This window comes from Salmo salar, chromosome ssa01 (genome assembly GCF_905237065.1).
Source record: "Salmo salar chromosome ssa01, Ssal_v3.1, whole genome shotgun sequence".
Lineage (NCBI taxonomy): Eukaryota > Metazoa > Chordata > Actinopteri > Salmoniformes > Salmonidae > Salmo > Salmo salar.
Genome location: NC_059442.1, coordinates 157,652,744 through 157,673,774, shown reverse-complemented (window position 1 = coordinate 157,673,774; position 21,031 = coordinate 157,652,744). Strand labels below are relative to the sequence as shown.

At 39.9% G+C, this 21,031-nt stretch overlaps 1 protein-coding gene across 1 annotated transcript in view; it reads right to left on the bottom strand.

Annotated features, from left to right (window-relative positions):
• Window positions 1-20,326, bottom strand: part of LOC106592980 (probable helicase senataxin) — a 54,210-nt gene extending 33,884 nt beyond the window's left edge. Inside the window, 5 exon segments of the mRNA XM_045702822.1 lie at window positions 3,600-3,792; window positions 4,000-4,106; window positions 4,245-4,455; window positions 13,629-13,826; window positions 19,996-20,326. Of these exon segments, the coding sequence (XP_045558778.1) occupies window positions 3,600-3,792; window positions 4,000-4,106; window positions 4,245-4,455; window positions 13,629-13,826 (709 nt within the window). The 5' untranslated portion in view covers window positions 19,996-20,326.
• Between the last annotated feature and the right edge of the window lie 705 nt (window positions 20,327-21,031).

The following is a 21,031-nucleotide window of genomic DNA, read 5'->3' as shown; positions in this document are numbered from 1 at the left end:
TTGTGCGTTTGATAGAATAATTTGTATGTTTTAGAATAACGGCTAAAGTGTTCCACTCTGAAATTGTATGATAGTGTGAAATGTTTGAGAATCATGAGAAGATAAAACGAGGTGGTGTGTAGATCTGTTAGAATTTTAATACGAGGGTATTATATTCTTTAGTAGCAATGTAAGCAGAGTGAAGTTGTAGAGTAGATAACAGAAAAACATTAGGGTTTCAAACCAAGACTGACCCAAAAGAGGAGGGGAGGTGAAAGCCTTGAAGGATGTGACAAAATGTATGGTTCTTTGTGGTTAGTGGAAAAGTACTGGTTGTTTGAGCAGGGAGTGGTCTAAAGATAGGAATGTGTGCGTGTATTATAAAAGGACTGGGTCCTCATTTTTGATTTTAGAGCTCTCATGAATAAAAAAATTAATAAAAATAAATAAATAAATAAAAAAAATATTAAAAATCGACTAACCTTTTTTAACCAATTATTATTGAACCCAGGGTCTTACAAACCTTGGGAAATTGGTCAATGATTAAATGATTGTTTAATTATCATTATTGGGATTGAAAATTCTCGTGAAAGCGTTCCTGGTGTAACTCGGGCAGTTGTTGTTGCCATCCTGTACCTGCCCCGCAGGTGCGATGTTCGGATGTACCAATCCTGTGCAGGTGTTGTTACACATGGTCTGCCACGGCGTGAACGATCAGCTGTCCATCCTGTCTCGCTGAAGCGCCGTCTTAACCTCGAGGACCCCTTCGAGATACAATCGCGCTAAAGGGATTGGTTGGACAACAAGCAGTGAGATAGCACGGCGCGAAAAAAAATCAAATAAAAAAAAAATCTCAAAATTAAAATATTATACGGCATTTTAAAGATACTCTACTCGTTAATCCAATCACATTGTCCGATTTCAAAAAGGCTTTACGGTGAAAGCAAAACATTTGATTATTTTAGCATAGCACCTTAGCAACAAAAAAAAAGCAATTTTCCAAGCACGGATAGCCATCACAAAACCAGATATACAGCTAAAATTAAGCACTGACCTTTGACAATCTTCATCAGATGACACTCCTAGGACATCATGTTAGACAATACATGCATTTTTTGTTCGATCAAGTTTATATTTATATCCAAAAACCCAATTTTTACATTGGCGCATGACATTCAGAAAAAGATTTCTCCCCATAACTTCCGGGGAATAGGCACATTAATTTACAGAAGAACTCATGAACCTTAACAAAATTTGTAACAATTATTTAAAGAATTAGAGATAATCTACTCCTTTATGCAACCACTTTGTCAGATTTCAAAATAACTTTACGGAAAAAGCACATTGTTCAATATTCTGAGTACAGAACTTAGCCTTCAATGCTAAGCTATACAGTTAGCCTACAACCACGGCGTCGACAAATCTCTAAAAATATGTTCGAAATATTTTCTTACCTTTGCTGATCTTCGGCGGAATGCACTCAGAAGGGCTCCCACTTCCACAAGAAATGTTAATTTGTTCTGCAAAGTCCATCATTTATGTCCAAATACGTCCATTTTGTTGACCCATCCAGAACACTTTACAATTCCATGTGGCGTGGACGCAAATCCATAGACGAAATGTTCCATTATCGTTTGTAGTAACACGTCAAACGATGTTTACAATCAATCCTTTAGGGTATATTATCGTAAAATTGCGATAATATTACACCCGGGCAATAGGTATTCATCCCAGAAGAAAAATAATAAACAACGAAGTCACGTGCACGCGTGTCACGAGACACCTGTCCTCAGACTGGCCAGTGATTGACTGAGCCACAATTTTCTGCCCGGTAACAGGTGACGGATAAAACCAGTTCCTAAAGATTGTTGACAGCCAATGGAAGAGTTAGGATTTACGTTGCACCTCCTATGTCACTGTAGTTTTTCAAGGGATTCAAAAGAAAAACTACATTTCTAATTTCTCCCACTTCCTGATTCAATTTTTCCCAGGTTTTTGCCTGCCATATGAGTTCTGTTATACTCACAGACACCATTCAAACAGTTTTAGAAACTTCAGTGTTTTCTATCCAAATCTACTAATAATATGCATATTCTATTTTCTGGGCCAGAGTAGTAACCGGTTTAAATTGGGTACGTTTTTCATCCGGCCGTGAAAATACTGCCCCCAGCCCAGACAGGTTAAGCGTCTCACAGTATGGACATTGCAATTTATTGCCCTGGCCACATCTGCAGTCCTCATGTCTCCTCGCAGCATGCCTAAGGCACATTCACACAGATGAGTAGGGACCTTGGGCATCTTTCTTTTGATGATGTTTTTCAGAGCCAGTAGAAAGGCCTCTTTAGTGTCCAATGTTTTCATAAATGTGACCTACCGTCTGGAAGCTCCACATGTGCATGTTTATTAATTGTTTATGGTTCATTGATGGGAAACAGTGTTTAAACCCTTTACAATGAAGATCTGTGAAGTTATTTGGATTTTTACGAATTATCTTTGAAAGACAAGGTCCTGAAAAAGGGACGTTTTTTTGATGTTGCTGAGTTTATAAGCTTTGGCATTAGATCCAACCGGCCTCACAACCGCATACCACATGTAACCGCGCCAGCCCAGGACAACCACATCCAGCTTCTTCACCTGCGGGATCGTCTGAGACCAGCCGTCCAGACAGCTGATGAAACTGTGGATTTGCACAACAATAAGAATTTCTGCACAAACTGTCAGAAACCGTCTCAGGGAAGTTTAAATTCTATCAGGCAGGTGGAAAGACAGCGTGAAAGGCATCATGTGAGTGAGCGGTTTGGTGATGTCAACGTTGTAAGCAGAGTGCCTCGTGGTTGCGGTGGGGTTATGGTATGGGCAGGCATAAGCTACAGACAAACACAAATGCATTATATCTATGGCAATTTGACTGCACAGAGATACCGTGATGAAATCCTGAGGCCCATTGTCGTGCCATTCATCCGGCGCCATCACCTCATGTTTCAGCATGATAATGCACAGCCCCATGTCGCAAGGATCTGTGCACAATTCCTGAAAGCTGAAAATGTCCCAATTCTTCCATGGCCCGCATACTCACCAGACATGTCACCCATCGAGCATGTTTGGGATGTTCTGGATCAACGTGTATGACGTGTTCGAGTTGCTGCCAATATCCAACTTCGCACAGCCATTGAAGAGTGGACAACATTCCACAGGGCATAATCAACAGCCTGTTCCACTATTCGAAGGAGATGTGTCACGCTGCTTGAGGCAAATGGTGGTCACACCAGATACTGAATGATTCTGATCCACACCCCTACTTTTTTTTTAAAGGTATCTGAGACCAACAGATGGATATCTGTATTCCCAGTCATGTGAAATTCATAGATTAAGGCCTAAATCATTTATTTCAATTGACTGATTCCTTATATGAACTGTAATAGTAAAATCTTTGGCGTTAATATGTTTTATTCAGTGTATAGAACACTGATGTGGATCATATAACCGGTATAGTAGTTGTTTGCACTTCAGAAATGGTTAACTTAACATCGAGCATTTATCAATTGTTTCACAAAATACATACACTCTTGGAGAAAGGTCTAGAAGACCCCCAAATGTGAACACAGGGCAAAGAAACATACCCAACCAGTAGTTTTTGGCATTTTTGGAATCGTAAAGATGCGGTTGTAGCAAGGTCATCTTAGTCGTCGGATCATAGGAAGTATCCATGTCGACAATGTTGAACATGCAGGAGAAGATGTCCTGAAGGTCATAAAAGTCGTCTCGGTCCACCTTCCCTAAGGACCTTGCAGCACCAATTGCCCACCGCCTAACCTGAAAGAATAAATAACAGCAGAAGTTATGACCGTAGAGACTTAGAGAAGCTTTTGTGACCATGTCAGACAGACGAGAGCCTTAAGCTCTTTAGCAAATATAAAGACGTGTTAGATAAACAAAATGTATATATTTTTTGTTTTATTACCATCTAACCATAAAAGTCCACATGTGTTTTTTGTAACAATTCAGCAAGTAAGTTATTACCGTCTCGTTGGGGTGGACGAGGAGGAGGTAGATCCCTGGATCTTTAGAACACACCCGGAAGGAGTTATATTCCTCCATCTTACAAATTGCCTCAACACACATTTCACCTGGAAAAGAGAACACCTGATGAATTTAAAGCCACCAAGAGCACAGTCCAGGACTTAATCAACCATGCTTCATTCCTAAATTTGGTTTGGGGGCATTTATAGGGAATCCATCACCTAAATTGAAATGAAAGTACTCACTCAATTCAGGGGATGCCAGTAGGTAGGGGTATTTGAGGACCTCTGACAGGGGAACCCCAAGACAGTCCTCGTACACTGCGGGGCTGATGTTTGACACTCCGATTTCCCGGCCATCCTCTTCTATATAGCTGAGGTCCTTAGCCGGCTGTGCGTCTTTTGCTGCATGAGAAAAGAAGTCCAGGAGCCTGGACGTCTCCAACTCCCATAGCCTCTGTGTAGGAGAGAGTTTTTTGGGAGGGGGATAAGTGAGTGAGAGCGGGAGAAAGAGAAAGAGAGATTCAAAGGGTTGTGGTGAGGAAAGGAGTAGATAAAACATAGGGAAAGTATGTGGACAATGACTACAGTATATCAAGCACAGTTGAAGTCGGCAGTTTACATAAAGATTAGCCAAATACATTTAAACTCAGTTTCACAATTCCTGAAATGTAATCTTAGTAAAAATGCACTGTCTTACGTCAGTTAGGATCACCACTTTATTGTAAGAATGTGAAATGTCAGAATAATAGTAGAGAGAATAATTTATTTCAGCATTTATTTCTTTCATCACATTCCCAGAAGTTTACATACACTCAGTATTTTGTAGCATTTCCTTTAAATTGTTTAACTTGGGTCAAATGTTTTGGGTAGCCTTGCACAAGCTTCCCACAATAAGTTGGGTGAATTTTGGCCCATTCCTCCTGACAGAGCTGGTGTAACTTGAGTCAGGTTTGTAGGCCTCCTTGCTCGCACACGCATTTTCAGTTCTGCCCACAAATTTTCTATAGGATTGAGGTCAGGGCTTTGTGATGGCCACTCCAATACCTTGACTTTGTTGTCCTTAAGCCATTTTGCCACAACTTTGGAAGTATGCTTGGGGTCATTGTCCATTTGGAAGACCCATTTGCAACCAAGCTTTAACTTCCTAACTGATGTTTTGAGATGTTGCTTCAATATATCCACATAATTTTCCTCCCTCATGATGCCATCTATTTTGTGAAGTGCACCAGTCCCTCCTGCAGCAAAGCACCCCCACAGCATGATGCTGCCACCCCTGTGCTTCACGGTTGGGATGGTGTTCTTTGGCTTGCAAGCATCCCCCTTTTTCCTCCAAACATCTCTATTTTTGTTTCATCAGACCAGAGGACATTTCCCCAAAAAATACGATCTTTGTCCCCATGTGCAGTTGGTAACCGTAGTCTGGCTTCTTTATGGCAGTTTTGAAGCAGTGGCTTCTTCCTTGCTGAGCGGCCTTTCAGGTTATGTCAATATAGGACTTGTTTTACTGTGGATATAGATACTTTTGTACCTGTTTCCTCCAGCATCTTCACAAGGTCCTTTGCTGTTGTTCTGGGATTGATTTGCACTTTCCGCACCAAAGTATGTTCATCTCTACGAGACAGAACGCGTCTCCTTCCTGAGCGGTATGATGGCTGCGTGGTCCCATGGTGTTTATACTTGCGTACTATTGTTTGTACAGATGAACGTGGTACCTTCAAGCGTTTGGTCTTGAACGCACGAACAAAACGCCGCTATTTGGATATAACTATGGATTATTTGGAACCAAACCAACATTTGTTGTTGAAGTAGAAGTCCTGGGAGTGCATTCTGATGAAGAACAGCAAAGGTAATCCAATTTTTCTTATAGTAAATCTGAGTTTGGTGAGTACCAAACTTGGTGGGTGTCAAAATAGCTAGCCCGTGATGGCGAGCTATCTACTCAGAATATTGCAAAATGTGCTTTCACCGAAAAGCTATTTTAGAATCGGTCACCGTGATTGCATAAAGGAGTTCTGTATCTATAATTCTTAAAATAATTGTTATGTTTTTTTTGTGAACGTTTATCGTGAGTAATTTAGTAAATTCACCGGAAGTGTTCGGTGGGAATGCTAGTTCTGAACGTCACATGCTAATGTAAAAAGCTGGTTTTTGATATAAATATGAACTTGATTGAACAAAACATGCATGTATTGTATAACATAATGTCCTAGGAGTGTCATCTGATGAAGATCATCAAAGGTTAGTGCTGCATTTAGCCTTTTTGAAATCGGACAGTGTGGTTAGATAAAGGAGAGTCTTGTCTTTAAAATGCTGTAAAATCGTCATATGTTTGAAAAATGGAAGTTTTCGGATTTTCGAGGAGTTTGTATTTCGCGCCACGCCCATCATTGGATATTGGAGCAGGTGTTCCGCTAGCGGAACGTCTAGATGTAAGACGTTAATATCTAAGGGGCATTTTTCGTTAGGGCAAATCTGATAGATATTCTCAACTAAGGGGCTTTTATATAATTCTAAATAAATTAATTTTAAAGTATTTTTTTTAAAATAACGATATTTGAGATATTTGTTTTCATTTAACGAGAAAAAGGTCATTCCTGAACACAGGGTAAGACATTCTCACTAATTTGTGAATAAAACCAGTTCGCTATTTAGAATTATTTATTTCTGTTTTTAGAGGGAGAGAAACCAAAAGCTGCCTCATGGGTCTAGAGCCAGCATCTGTTGCAGTTTGCACTGCGATGCAGTGTCTTAGGCCGCTGTGCCACTCAGGAGGCCCCATCCACAAAGTTGTTAAATGCTGATCAATTACCTTCCACAAAGTATCAAAATACATAGAGGTGTTGGTAAAAGGTATATTGTCCTGCTAATAGCCCATAATGGGCTATTATAATACTGTACATAGTTTCAAGGTCAGAATAACCAAAACATTTCTTTATTAAAGCCTATCAAAAAGAACGTTGGTACTTACTTACTTTGATCCAAAGCCATGAATGACTGAGTCACTCAGCTTTACGTAGGTGCCGGGGCTATATGACTGTGCCATCAACTTCATTATATATAAATATAACAATATTTTGTTATCGAAAGTGAGCGATTGTAATCTGAAAAAAGGGCAAAATAATATTTGTAAAGGCCAAAACATTTATTTCTGTTTTTAGAGGGAGAGAAATCTCCCTATGGAACTCCAAATCACGGTCTTTATGTTATACATAATAACAATAATACACCCCCATTCATTTTCTATTCATGTAAAAGTCACCAGTAAAATATTACTTCAGTAAAAGTCTAAAAGTATTTGGTTTTAACTATACTTAAATATCAAAAGTAATCAAAATACTTAAATATCAAAAATAATTTCAAATTCTTTATATTAAGCAAACCAGATGGCACCATTTTCTTTATATTTATAGATAGCCATGGGGCACACAACACTCAGACATAATTTACGAACAAAGCATTTGTGCTTAGTGAGTCCTCCAAATCAGAGGCAGTAGATGACCAGGGATGTTCTCTTGATAAGTGAGTGAATTGGACCATTTTCCTGTCCTGCAAAGCATTCAAAATGTAACAAGTACTTTTAGGTGTCAGTGAAAATGTATGGTGTAAAAAGTACAGTATTTTCCTTAGGAATGTAGTGAAGTAAAAGTTCACAAGTAAAAAAATAGTAAAGTTCAGATACCAAAAAAATACTTCAGTAGTACTTCCAAGTATTTTTACACCACTGCTCAACTGAGAATTCCCACACTGCCACGTAGGACTGCACTATATTGGCAAATAATCTAGCATTTATTTAACCAAATGTTGCGATTGCGATTTGACTTGCGAATTAGAGCAAAACTGTTGGAATCATGGAAATAGAATGACTATTCTAATTCTATAGTTAGAATATAATAGTGGGCACTTTGAATACAGTGTTGTAACTTTAATGGGTTACAGAGTTAAATGTTTACAGTTAATTCATGGAGCTGTATCTAAAGATATTTTCTTTATAGTTATTTACATATGTAATTGTATTAGAATTTGTCTGTTGGAGATTGAGAGGACTACATGCATATTTTGTTGTATTGGATTACGCTTTTGACTGCAAGTTCCAGAATGCCTTGCGACAGGAAGTAGAGAGAGAACGCGCCAGTTACGTACAAGTGACAAGTGATTATCCTGACTCTTGCTAGCAACTTTCTTATTGTTTTGTAGAATCTAAAGTTGTTAAATGTGACGTGAACAAGTAGTATTACTAAAAGAAGCTTTCATTTCAAACCCGACGTCCCGAGTCATTACTTTGAAGATAGTTATTCTATGTAGAGTGTTGTTTGAGATGACAACAAATTAAAATGGCAGGGAGTTATTGTGACAGGGTACGAACTAGTGTGTTGATAAGTTTCTCCTAGGGGACCCTATAAGCTTTGGCTACATTTCATGTTCTCTCTTAGCTACTTCATGTAGCTAACATATTCTTGCTTTGCATATTCCGCTTAGATTTAGAAGATACTGTTGCACAAACAACATGCTGATTTAGGTCTACAACGTCACTGCTATTATCAGGCTGTATTAGCTCGCTACGCTTGCTCCTACTCAGCACATTAGCTATTAGCGGCTAACAATTAGTGTCTCAAGTTTCCTGGCAACTTGCTAAGAAAAGACAAACTAGCTGTTTGCTGATGTAAGAAACAAACTGATAGTGTCATTATAGAACGCTAGTGGATTTATATTAAGAAGCAAAGTGAAAACAGCATTGTTATTATCAACATTGTTGCATGTGCTACATTGACCATGCAGACTGAACGCAAGTGTCTCGTGGTTGAGGAACATCAGATGCGCTCCTTCAGTGACAGGGGGCGTGGCTAGGTCAGTGTGGAAAGTGGCACGGAGAGAAAGAGCGGAGAGCGATGCCCCAAAGTGCGAATTAAACTGTAAAAATTGACATTACACACATCATATCACATTTACCAAACCAAACATTCAAATACCGGTACAGAAGGTAAGGTAAAAACCCAAACCGGTCCCTGCATCAAAACATTTTACTTTTGAGTCATTTAGCAGACGCTCTTATCCAGAGCGACTTACAGTAGTGAATGCATACATTTCATACATTTTTTTTCTCCGTACCGGTCCCCATGGAAATCGAACCCACAACCCTGGCGTTGCAAACACCATGCTCTACCAACTGAGCCACACGGGTCTATCATAAAATACGGTATACCGCCCAGCCCTACCCTTCTAGGCAAGTCAATTGTCCTGCTAATAGCCATAATGGCGCTGTACAACGTGACCGTGTGTGTTTGAAAGAGTATTTTCCAGTGATATTTATTCCCATAAAGATCTGCATTTAACAAGTATTTTAATTATTTTATTAACGAAAGCATAAAGATGCTGATGAATAAATACAGTACAGTACATGCTTTATCAGACATTTTGCGGTTACATGAGGTCGTCCACACGCACTTTAAACATTTGGATAAAGCATTTTGAAGATAAACAAATGCAGGTGTCTTATCAGGCTACTGTGCAGTCTGACAAGTAAACACAGCCTACAGTACAAACTGTAGTAAACATAGGAAAGTGCCTAACTCCTTACATAAGGGAGATCAGGCCATGTCCAGACTTTCTCGGTGACCTCAAGTACTCATTAACCCAGTCTCTGATGCCTTTTCAGGTTGTGTCAGTCATGGACAGAAACTTCTGAGATAGTAGTAATGATGAACACTTGGAGGTTCACTGGTAAGCCACATTTGCCTCGGCGTCCATCCCAGCTGGTATTCTGTGTCCATTCATGGCATCTCTTCGGTTACACATCCTTGGAATAGCAAAACGGTCCGGAAGGCCCTTGCTGTGCCAAGTGAACAGTTGGTCAAGTTCTATTGTCAGAAGAGGAATGGAAATGTCAGGGTGAACCGACGACCTGACTAACTCGCCAGGTATGTTGACTCGGCCTGTCGGAAGTGGAGTTCCAGAGCTCACAGGTGTGCCTGGCATGGATTGTGACTCTCCGCCAAGGCAGAGTGACTCTCCGCCAATGCATCAGCTTCGCCCCTATCTCTGCCCTCAGATAATGTTTCTCTTTCTGCTGCTCTGCCTTCAAGGACTTGATCTCGGTCTTCAAAGTTTGAATCTGAGCCATGTGCACCTTCATCAGATGAGCTAAATGGTACCGCCCTGAGCCCCCATCGATTACAGCAGCCTATGATAGAAATGGTAGATCAATCCAGCTCGGATTTAAGTATATCTTTTGACTGACGCCTTTAGTGAGAGGTCTAATGCTCTAATATTTAATCATTTCTGCCCTCCGAATTCATGTCTAAGGGGCATTTTTCACGGCATTATTAGTTACATTGCACGTTCAAACTAAAACAGACCGGTACTAAGAACAGCGGGAACGTTTCCCTAGTCAGCGCCATTATTACTGCAATGCCCCTTAAAATGTTGCTTTATACTACCCAGTGGAGAAGGGGTCCACCCCCCCACCCTCCTCCTCAAATCCCCATGGGCTAGGTCTGTCTTCTGTGCGCTGCTCTGCCGCCCGTTCCGTGCCTCCTGCACTCGTGCCTTGAACCTTGTGCGCCTACCGCTATCTCTGTGGATAAAGCTGGAAAACTGCAAGGCAATCCCATCATGCACCACTCGAGAGCCATGGCCAATATATATTGTCCTGCTAGAAACGTTGTTTGCAGAATTCAAAGACTGCTACGCTTGTGAAAAACAAGGTTGGTAATATATCTGTGAGAATATCTAAGGTGATTTATGTCATTCCAAATGTAATAATAACCTTGTTTAAAAATAACAATATTTTGGAGATTATTTATTTTTCAAATAACGTAACTTGGGAGGGAAAAAGCCCATTCTTGAACATGGGGTGAGACATTGTTACTAATTTGTAAATAAAGCCAGTTTGTTACATATAATAATTTCTGTTTTTAGAGGGAGAGAACCAGTATCTGTAGCAACACAGTTTGCACTGCGATGCAGTGTCTTAGACCAATGTGCCACTCAGGTGCTGTACAATGTGACCGGTCAGGAGTACGCTACAGTACCACAGTAAGAACAAAATAATCCTAACATTTCAACACCATAAATGTAGTCCAAGTTTCTCTTAGAATATAAACTTTAGTGTAACAATTTTAGTAAGTGATACTGACAAGCAGTAACAAAAATGGTAAGATGGCGCCGGAGCAGAAGGCAGACGTTTTACGTGCCCCCAACCAAAGACTATCTCACCATACAGCTGGATGGTTATACGATGTACCAGCGGGTTAGAACAGCGGCATCTGGTAAGACAAGGGGTGGCGGTCTATGTATTTTTGGAAACAACAGCTAGTGCACAATATCTAAGGAAGTCTCGAGCTATTGCTCGCCTGAGGAAGAGTTTCTCATAAGCTGCAGACCACATTACCTAACGAGAGAGTTCTCATCTATATTCTTTGTAGCTGTTTACATACCACCACAGGCTGGCACTAAGATATCATTGAATGAGCTGTATTCCACCATAAGCAAACAAGAAAACGCTCACTCAGAGGCGGCGCTCCTAATAGCCGGGGACTTTAATGCAGGGAAACTTAAATCAGTTTTACCTAATTTCTATCAACATGTTAAAATGTGCAACCAGAGGGAAAAGAACTCTGGACCACCTTTACTCTACACAGAGACGCATACAAAGCGCTCCCTTGCCCTCCATTTGTCAAATCTGACCATAATTCCATCCTCCTGATTCTTGCTTACAAGCAAAAATGAAAGCAACTACCCAGACTAGTCGCACTAACCCCCTCCCCACCACAGCCACTCTCTGTTGTCATCTATGCATAGTCACTTTAACCTGTTAAGGACAGACGTTCCGCCTGCAGAACCCCTAGACAACAGCCAATGGCATCGCACGGCGCGAAATACAAAACCAACTAAAATACCACAATTCAATTTCTCAAACAATCAACTATTTTACACCATTTTAAAGACAAGACTCTCGTTAATCTAACCACACTGTCCGATTTCAAAAAGGCTTCACAGCGAAAGCAAAACATTAGATTATGTCAGGAGAGTACCCTGCCAAAAATAATCACACAGCCATTTTCAAAGCAAGCATATGTCACAAAAACCAAAACCACAGCTAAATGCAGCACTAACCTTTGACGATCTTCATCAGATGACACTCCTAGGACATTATGTTATACAATACATGCATGTTTTGTTCAATCAAGTTCATATTTATATCAAAAACTAGCTTTTTACATTAGCATGTGATGTTCAGAACTAGTATACTTCCGGTGAATTTACTAAATTACTCATGATTAACGTTCACAAAAAACATAAATTATTTTAAGAATTATAGATACAGAACTCCTTTATGCAATCGCGGTGTCAAATTTTAAAATAGCTTTTCGGCGAAAGCACATTTTGCAATATTCTGAGTACATAGCCCGGCCATCACGGCTAGCTAATTTGACACCCACCAAGTTTGGCCCTCACCAAACCTCAGATTTACTATAAGAAAAATTGGATTACCTTTGCTGTTCTTCGTCAGAATGCACTCTCAGGACTTCTACTTCAACAACAAATGTTGTTTTGGTTCCAAATAATCCATATTTATATTGAAATAGCTCCGTTTTGTTCGTGCGCTGAGGTCACTCTCCGAAGGGTGACGCGCAAGCGCATTTCGTGACAAAATTTTTCTAAATATTCGATTACCGTACTTCGAAGCAAGTCAAACGCTGTTTAAAATCAATTTTTATGCTATTTTTCTCGTAAGGTAGCAATAATATTCCAACCGGGCGACGTTGTATTCATTCAAATGCTGAAAGAAAAAAATAGAGTAGTCTCGTGAACGCGCATCTCCAGTGTCACTGTTCCCAGCCTGACCACTAACAAATACTCCTGCTGTTCTTAGCCCAGAGACAGGAGACACGTCATTCCACTTTCTGGCGCCTTCTGAGAGCCTTAGAAAATGTCACGTTACAGCACAGATGCTGTATTTTCGATAGAGATGCTACAGAAGGACAATAAATTGTCAGACAGGGCATTTCCTGTATGGAATCTTCTCAGGTTTTGGCCTGCCATATGAGTTCTGTTATACTCACAGACACCATTCAAACAGTTTTAGAAACTTTAGAGTGTTTTCTATCCAAATCTACTAATTATATGCATATTCTAGTTTCTGGGCAGGAGTAGTAACCAGATTTAAATCGGGTACGTTTTTTTATCCGGCCGTGAAAATACTGCCCCCTATCCCAAACAGGTTACTTTACCTACATGTACATAGTACCTCAACTAACCGGCACCCCCTGTCTATATTGTTTTTATTTACTGCTACTCTTTAATTACTTGTTAGTTTTATCTTATTCTTATTAGTATTTTTTGAAACTGCACTGTTGGTTTGGGGCTCGTAAGTAAGCATTTTACCATAAGGTCGACACCTGCTGTATTCGGCACATGACAAAAAAAAACTTGATTTGAAATTTTATTTTATTTTTTTTCCGGGTGTGAGCTGCAGGACAGAGGAATAGCAATTCTTACACTATTGTTCTAAATTCAATCACCTTCATTCTCCACATTCAGTTCATTGAAATTCAAATTTTGAAGTCGTGCACAATTACCAATTATCAAAACTTTTAGTTGAGCAACCACTGTATGGTTCATCCTTACCCGGTGCAGCCCAGGCAACTCCTCCTTCGCCCGATGGTACGCTACCACACACTCCAGGCACTTATCGAGGTCATCGTTGAGTGCCTTCTCCTCGTTGACTGCCTCCTCATCCTCTGTTAACCAAGACCCAGCACAGTACCTCTGGAGCAGTTTTGCAACATCGTCACCCAATGACGTGCACCAACGGCACATGCTCATCTACAAGGGACAAGATGACAAAGTGTTGCTAGACCTCGTCTACTGTACTTGTGATCATTTGACATCCAACATGCAAGAATGTACTCCTTTGAGGACAACGAACTAGTTGGTTCTGCTGACACATCCACTTTATCAATAAACAGCATTGGCCGCCTAAATCAAATCTGTAGAAATGTATTTGGTACTACAAACTGGTAAATGTTTATGACACTGGCATTTGGCTGAGCCGTCACAATAGATAAGTGGATAGTACAGCAAGGTCACAAGTTCCCTTTCAAGAAACAAGTACCCCAGAAAGCCTTATCCAACATAAAGAATCCCATTGAGTTGGGTGTGAAACCCTGGCCGTGAGGTGAGAAAACTGGCAGAAGACAGGCCCTTCAAGGTCTGCCCCTGGGCCGATAGCTTACTTTGTCTCAAACACCATGGTTTGTAGTCACACATAGTTTGACAATTTTTATTTTAACTAGGCAAGTCAGTTAAGAACAAATTCTTATTTTACAATGACGGCCTAGGAAGTGGGTTAACTGCCTTGATCAGGGGCAGAACGACAGATTTGTACCTTGTCAGCTGATCTTGCAACCTTTCGGTTACTTGGCCCAAAGCTCTAAGCACTAGGACCGAGGAAAAAACAGTTTCAAGTTGGATATTTGACAGCTATTCGCTCTTTCAAGCTACTTGAGCCACAGACTCCAAATAAGGGTCATGATGGAGAAAATTGCACACAACATTGCACAGGCCTTATTTTCACGATTTTGACATTCATTTGCTTTTCAAAGCTAATAAACTTGTGGAAATGTGAGCAACATTTTGTATTCCTAGTTGAATTAGGGAGCGTAAACAAAGTACAAACTTTTACATTCAAATTTCAATAGCTCCTTGGTCATGTGACCTACTTGACTCAAAAAAGGTTCAGAATGTCCACTGACTACCCTTCTATATTGCACACCCTTTGGTTTGTCCATTTTCATCTCACACGTTTTTACATGAATTTTTCAATTAAATGTCATAACATACCAGACATTTTTAGTATATCCTCAGCCATTTCTTTTCGCAGTTGCTCATTGTTAAGGTTCTTTAACAATTTTGGAGGGGATGTTGGGGAAGTTCTGTGCAACTTCCTTGGCCATCTACACCAACAAAATAAAATAGAGTTTGACCTAATTGTCACATAACTGCTAACCATTCATTATTGAAAATATAACTATCAAACCTGCATTACCAAGTCCCCACAGCTGAAGGTGTCCTGCTGCATGGTGTGAGTTATTTCTCCTCCTTTCCACTTTATGTTCACTCAGTCGTCTTTTCCATGGCATGATCTTCTCATTTTGAACTATTCTCATCTTTATTTGCAAGTTTCATGACAGGCTCTGTTTCTAATGTGCTAACTCAGTAATTTTGTTGTATGTTTTCTGTAATGACATTAAAAGTTAATTCAATCACCATGTCGATAATTTTTGTATTTCTGAGTGACGTAAAAGATATCAAAATGTAAGTTGAAAGGGGAACAACTACTTCATGGTCTCAGAGCAAGTGACGTCACCGATTGAAACGCTATTAGCACGCACCCCACTAACTAGCTAGCCATTTCACATCTGTTACACCAGCCTAATCTCGGGAGTTGATAGGCTTGAAGTCATAAACAGCTCAATGCTTGAAGCACAGCGAAGAGCTGCTGGCAAACGCACAAAAGTGCTGTTTGAATGAATGCTTACCAGCCTGCTGCCGCCTACCACCGCTCAGTCAGACTGCTCGATCAAATAACAAATCATAGACTTAATTATAACACAACACACAATAATACGAGCCTTAGGTCATTAATATGGTCAAATCCGGAAACTATCATTTCGAAATCAAAACGTTTATTCTTTCAGTGAAATACGGAACCGTTCCGTATTTTATCTAACGGGTGGCATCCATAAGTCTAAATATTCCTGTTACATTGCACAACCTTCAATGTTATGTCATAATTACGTAAGATTCTGGCAAATTAGTTCACAACGAGCCAGGCGGCCCAACCTGTTGCATATACCCTGACTCTGCGTACAATGAACGGAAGAGTGACACAATTTCACATGGTTAATATTGCCTGCTAACCTGGATTTCTTTTAGCTAAATATGCAGGTTTAAAAATATATACTTCTGTGTATTGATTTTAAGAAAGGCATTGATGTTTATGGTTAGGTACAGTCGTGCAACGATTGTGCTTTTTTCGCAAATGCGCTTTGGTTAAATCATCTCCCGTTTGGCGAAGTTGGCTGTCTTTGTTAGGAAGAAATACTCTTCACACTGTTCGCAACGAGCCAGGCGGCCCAAACTGCTGCATATACCCTGACTCTGTTGCAGAGGTGACATATTTTCCCTAGTTAAAAGAAATTCATGTTAGCAGGCAATATTAACTAAATATGCAGGTTTAAAAATATATACTTGTGTATTGATTTTAAGAAAGACATTGATGTTTATGGTTAGGTACAAGTTGGAGCAACGACAGTCCTTTTTCGCGAATGCGCACCGCATCGATTATATGCAATGCAGGACAGGCTAGATAAACTAGTAATATCATCAACCATGTGTAGTTAACTAGTGATTATGATTGATTGATTGTTTTTTATAAGATACGTTTAATGCTAGCTAGCAACTTACCTTGGCTTCTTACTGCATTCGCGTAACAGGCAGGCTCCTCGTGGAGTGCAGCAGGTGGTTTGAGCATTGGACTAGTTAACCGTAAGGTTGCAAGATTGAATCCCCAAGCTGACAAGATAAAAATGTGTCGTTCTGCCCCTGAACAAGGCAGTTAACCCACCGTTCCTAGGCCATCATTGAAAATAAGAATGTGTTCTTAACTGACTTTCCTAGTTAAAAAATATTTATAGAAAAAAAAAAATTAACAAAAAAAATGTTAAAAAAATACATAAAAATAGAAATATAATAATACATTTAAAAAAATAAAAATAAAAAATAAATGAAAATAAAATTCGGCAAATCGGGTGGCCAAAAATACCGATTACCGATTGTTATGAAAACTTGAAATCGGCCCTGATTAACCGGCCATTCCGATTAATCGGTCGACCTCTAGCTGTGACCCTAAAAAAAAAGTCCTGAAAATAGTGATGACTGTCACTACAACAGCATTCCCCCTCTACTGTCTTTATCCCACATCTGACTTAACATTTACCATTGCACTGAGCTGTAGTATTGCTTTATTAACATACAGCTGTGTTTTTCAGCTCCCAACAAGATTTTTATGTTATAAAGTCAAAATAAACAGAACTAGTTAGTAGGATACCTTTATGTGCCAGGGAAAACAAGGCTGACACTTGAAATGACTTACTTGAGTCACACAAAAAGCTTAGTCTTTGATATTTCAACATAGTAAGGACAAAAACACTTAGACCTACAAGCTAAGAAGGCTATGGATATGGGAATCTCAGTTGTCATGAATCTGTGGGTGTCTACAGCTAGAGGGCTCTCATTGTTCTTGGAGTGTAGACAAATGGTAGAATTGTGGCGGATGAATCAGAATTAGTTGGGTAACATAGATAATTAATATGTTTTATTTGCATAATATGCTTATGTGAGATACATTCACATATGACAAGTATCTGTTAAACCACGTGAAGGGTTGGCGTGATTAATGGGGAACCAATTACTTGTCTCCACAATGTCTGTGCGCAAGTCACTCCCTCCTTTGGCATTGGGGGAAGGTGTACGGCAGCGTCTGGACCCTTGTATGTCCCATCTGATGTTGCACTTATCCTGGGATAGTATATGACCTAGAGGCTCACTCCCCTCAGTGAGCTTGTCCAGGAGTGGAGTCAAGAGGGGGTTTACTTGAGATGGGAGTATCTAGAGTTGTCAATTGATTTATGCCATTGGATGAGCTAATGGTTCTGTTCTATACCGTACCAGGGAGAGACTGTTCCAGTTTGGGGTAGGAGGACCAGACACTGGTCTATACAATGAACACTTGATACAGCAGTTGCTGTCTGCTATGTTTTATAGATATCTTTCATACAAAACTTAACCTTTGTGAACTGTTCCTAAGATCTGTGGTTCGTCATGTACGTTGAAGGGGTGCATCTTGGCTATAAAAGCTCTTTGTACTTTTGTGTAGTCACTTTTCAATGGTTCATTAGAGATAGCGCATCATTGAAAGTCAAGTGCTTTTGCAAAAGCATCTTAATTATTAAAGATGTAGTATTAAGTATAACTCTGACTGGTGTGTGAAGTTTGTAAATCTCCTCATTTGGTAATGCAGAAATTAGCCACCACAGAATGTGAGAGGGTGAGGGTGTTATGAACCCGGGAGTGGGGTGGCGTGGTGCTTATAACATAATGACACAAGACTGGAGCTAGACTGAAAAGGCATCAATACCGTCCACTCAGCAGGACCTGAGAAAGCAAGAAACTGGAGATAACATTTTATGCCCGACCATAAGACTTACTAAAAAGATAACAATTACTCTGAATTTCAACAGTTAGTCATTGACAATCCTATTGAAGCTTGAGTTCTGTTAGAAAGGAGTCTAGGAACCATCGTATAAACTTTGTTGTGAGATTGATTACTATTACAATGTGAACTAGTCTATCAGTCAGATACTCCTTTTCTCCAAATGTGCAACAACTACCTCTTCCCCTACTGTATTTATTTATTTTATTTTGCTCCTTTGCACCCCATTATCTCTATTTCTACTTTGCACTTCTACTACAAATCTACCATTCCAGTGTTTTACTTGCTATATTGTATTTACTTAGCCACCATGGACTTTTTTTGCCTTTACCTCCCTTATCTCACCTCATTTGCTCACATTGTACATACTTATTTTTCTACTGTATTATTGACTGTATATTTGTTTTACTCCATGTGTAACTGTGTTGTTGTGTTGTCGAACTGCTTTGCTTTATCTTGGCCAGGTCGCAATTGTAAATTAGAACTCGTTCTCAAATTGCCTACCTGGTTAAATAAAGGTGAAATAAATAAAAAATAAATAAAAAATGTGTAGGCCCACTGAGTGAACACTCTGAACCTTGTTTGAGGTCAGTGGGTCCAAGACGCTATGACCAAGGAGCTATTGAAAGTTGGACAAATTTATGTAAAAACGTGTGAGATAAAAATGGACAAACTAAAGGGTGTGCAATATAGAAGGGTAGTCAGTGGAAATTCTGAACCTTGTTTGAAGTCAGCAGGTCATATGAACAAAGAGCTATTGAAATAAAAAAATGTAAATAAATTATTTTAAATAGTGTGAGTAAATCGGCAAAAAAGAAGTGTGCAATGTGTGTTTATGCCATCGTGTTAGCTACAACCAGTTTTGAAAGTTTTAAGAGTAATGGTTAAAGAGCTATTGAAATTTGATTTGTCACTATGTTGACGGTCCCTAACTGCTGTTGGTGGACGTAAGGAAAACTAAAGGCTACCTGCCGCCCCAAAACCACTAGGCTACCTACCGACTTGGAGGTGTCAAGAACACATTCACTTTAACAGCAGTTACAGTCCCAGAAACTACCGTCAAATAATAAAAGGCCTACTTCCTGTATTTTAGCTAGCTAGAACAAGGCCTAATAACTGTAATTTTAGTTAGCTGGCTAAAGTAAAGTAAACAGGGCTTGTTCTAGCTAGCTAAATTACAGTAAGTATGCATTATATTTTAAGGTAGTTTTTGGGACCGTAACGTAACTGCTGTTAAAGTGAATATGCCAACTTGAAATCTTAGACAACTAATAGAAAAAGCGTTAGAAAAAAATTGCTGTTGACACATGCAAAAGTTGTAACCAAGTTACCGTTACTACGAGCATTTAGTACTAACGTTACTAGCTACTAGGCCATCTACTGTACTAACAACGCCGTTTCCGGTGACATTGGCAATATTATCTAGTTAGCCTAGCAGTGTCAGGCACCATTTCAACAACAAAAGAGCTCCAATATCACTAATATTCCATATGTTGGTGTGCATGACTGTCTAAATGTTGTTTTATATCTGTAAATCATTTGCATTCATCAAGTGGCTGGTTAGGTAGTTAGCAACTAGCAGCGGAAATTGTAGCTAGTTACCTGGCTAACGCACCGTTAGCTTTAGCTAGAGGCACAACGAACAATAGCATTTTAAATGTAGATAATAGATAGACCGTCAACTTTAATAGTTTGCTCGCTACTTGTTATTTTCCTTACCTTGCAAGCAAGGATGTGAACGTGGTGGCATGAGTCGAACCCTGGAGGGGCAATGAAAGTCCTTAGCTGACTACAAAGTCGCGTCTTGTTTAACCAGAACTCATCATGTTGTACAAGTTCTTAATGCAAAGGGTGCACTAACATGACTTATCTTGGTATATATATATAGATTCCCAATAAAACATTCAATGGCATTTCTCGCTATCGTACTCTTTCCATGAAAAACGTTTACACTGCAAACACACGCACTCATTCCCCAACAAAAACATCCACTGAGCAAAGTGATGTCCTCGGTTCCCTCTCCCCTTGTCCCCTGTTTCCTTACTTACTACTTCTTTGTCTTCTTCTTTGGGATTCGGTTGGCGGAGAGCATCCAACATTTATGTGCATACACCGCCACCTACTGTACTGGTGTGCGAGGCAATTCACGCATACCTACAATATATTCTTCGATACAAAATTGGGGAAAAGGATAAGGAAAATTACCCAACCACATATTAGCCCCATCTGAAAAAAAAAAACACCACCCATTCACTATTTAACCCTACCTAGTCCTACTCCAGACCAACGGTCTGAGAGGATATCACTACCACTCAACACCTACTGCAGCTGTTCTGCAGTAAATTCTCACAATCCCAAGTACTTCTCTGCCACAACAACCTCTATTTTTTGTGAATTAAGATGCATTTCTGCAGTACAACTAACAACCATGACTATAAATGCTAAAAAGCCCACCTTGCTGAAGCACATATTCTTCCCATCACTCTCTATTGATCTCTGCCTACCAGTGGAGGCTGCTGAGGGGAGAACGGCTCATAACAACCGCTGGAACGGAGCCAATGAAATGGCAAACCGTGTGTTTGATGTATTTGACGCCATTCCACAATTCCGCTCCAGGCATTACCACGAGCCCGTCCTCCCCAATTAAGGTGCCACCAACCTCCTGTGCTGCCTACTCACAGGAATCCTCTCAGGACCCCTCACCCTGTACCCATCTTCCTCTACCACTATCTTCACTGCTTCAGCATACAACACT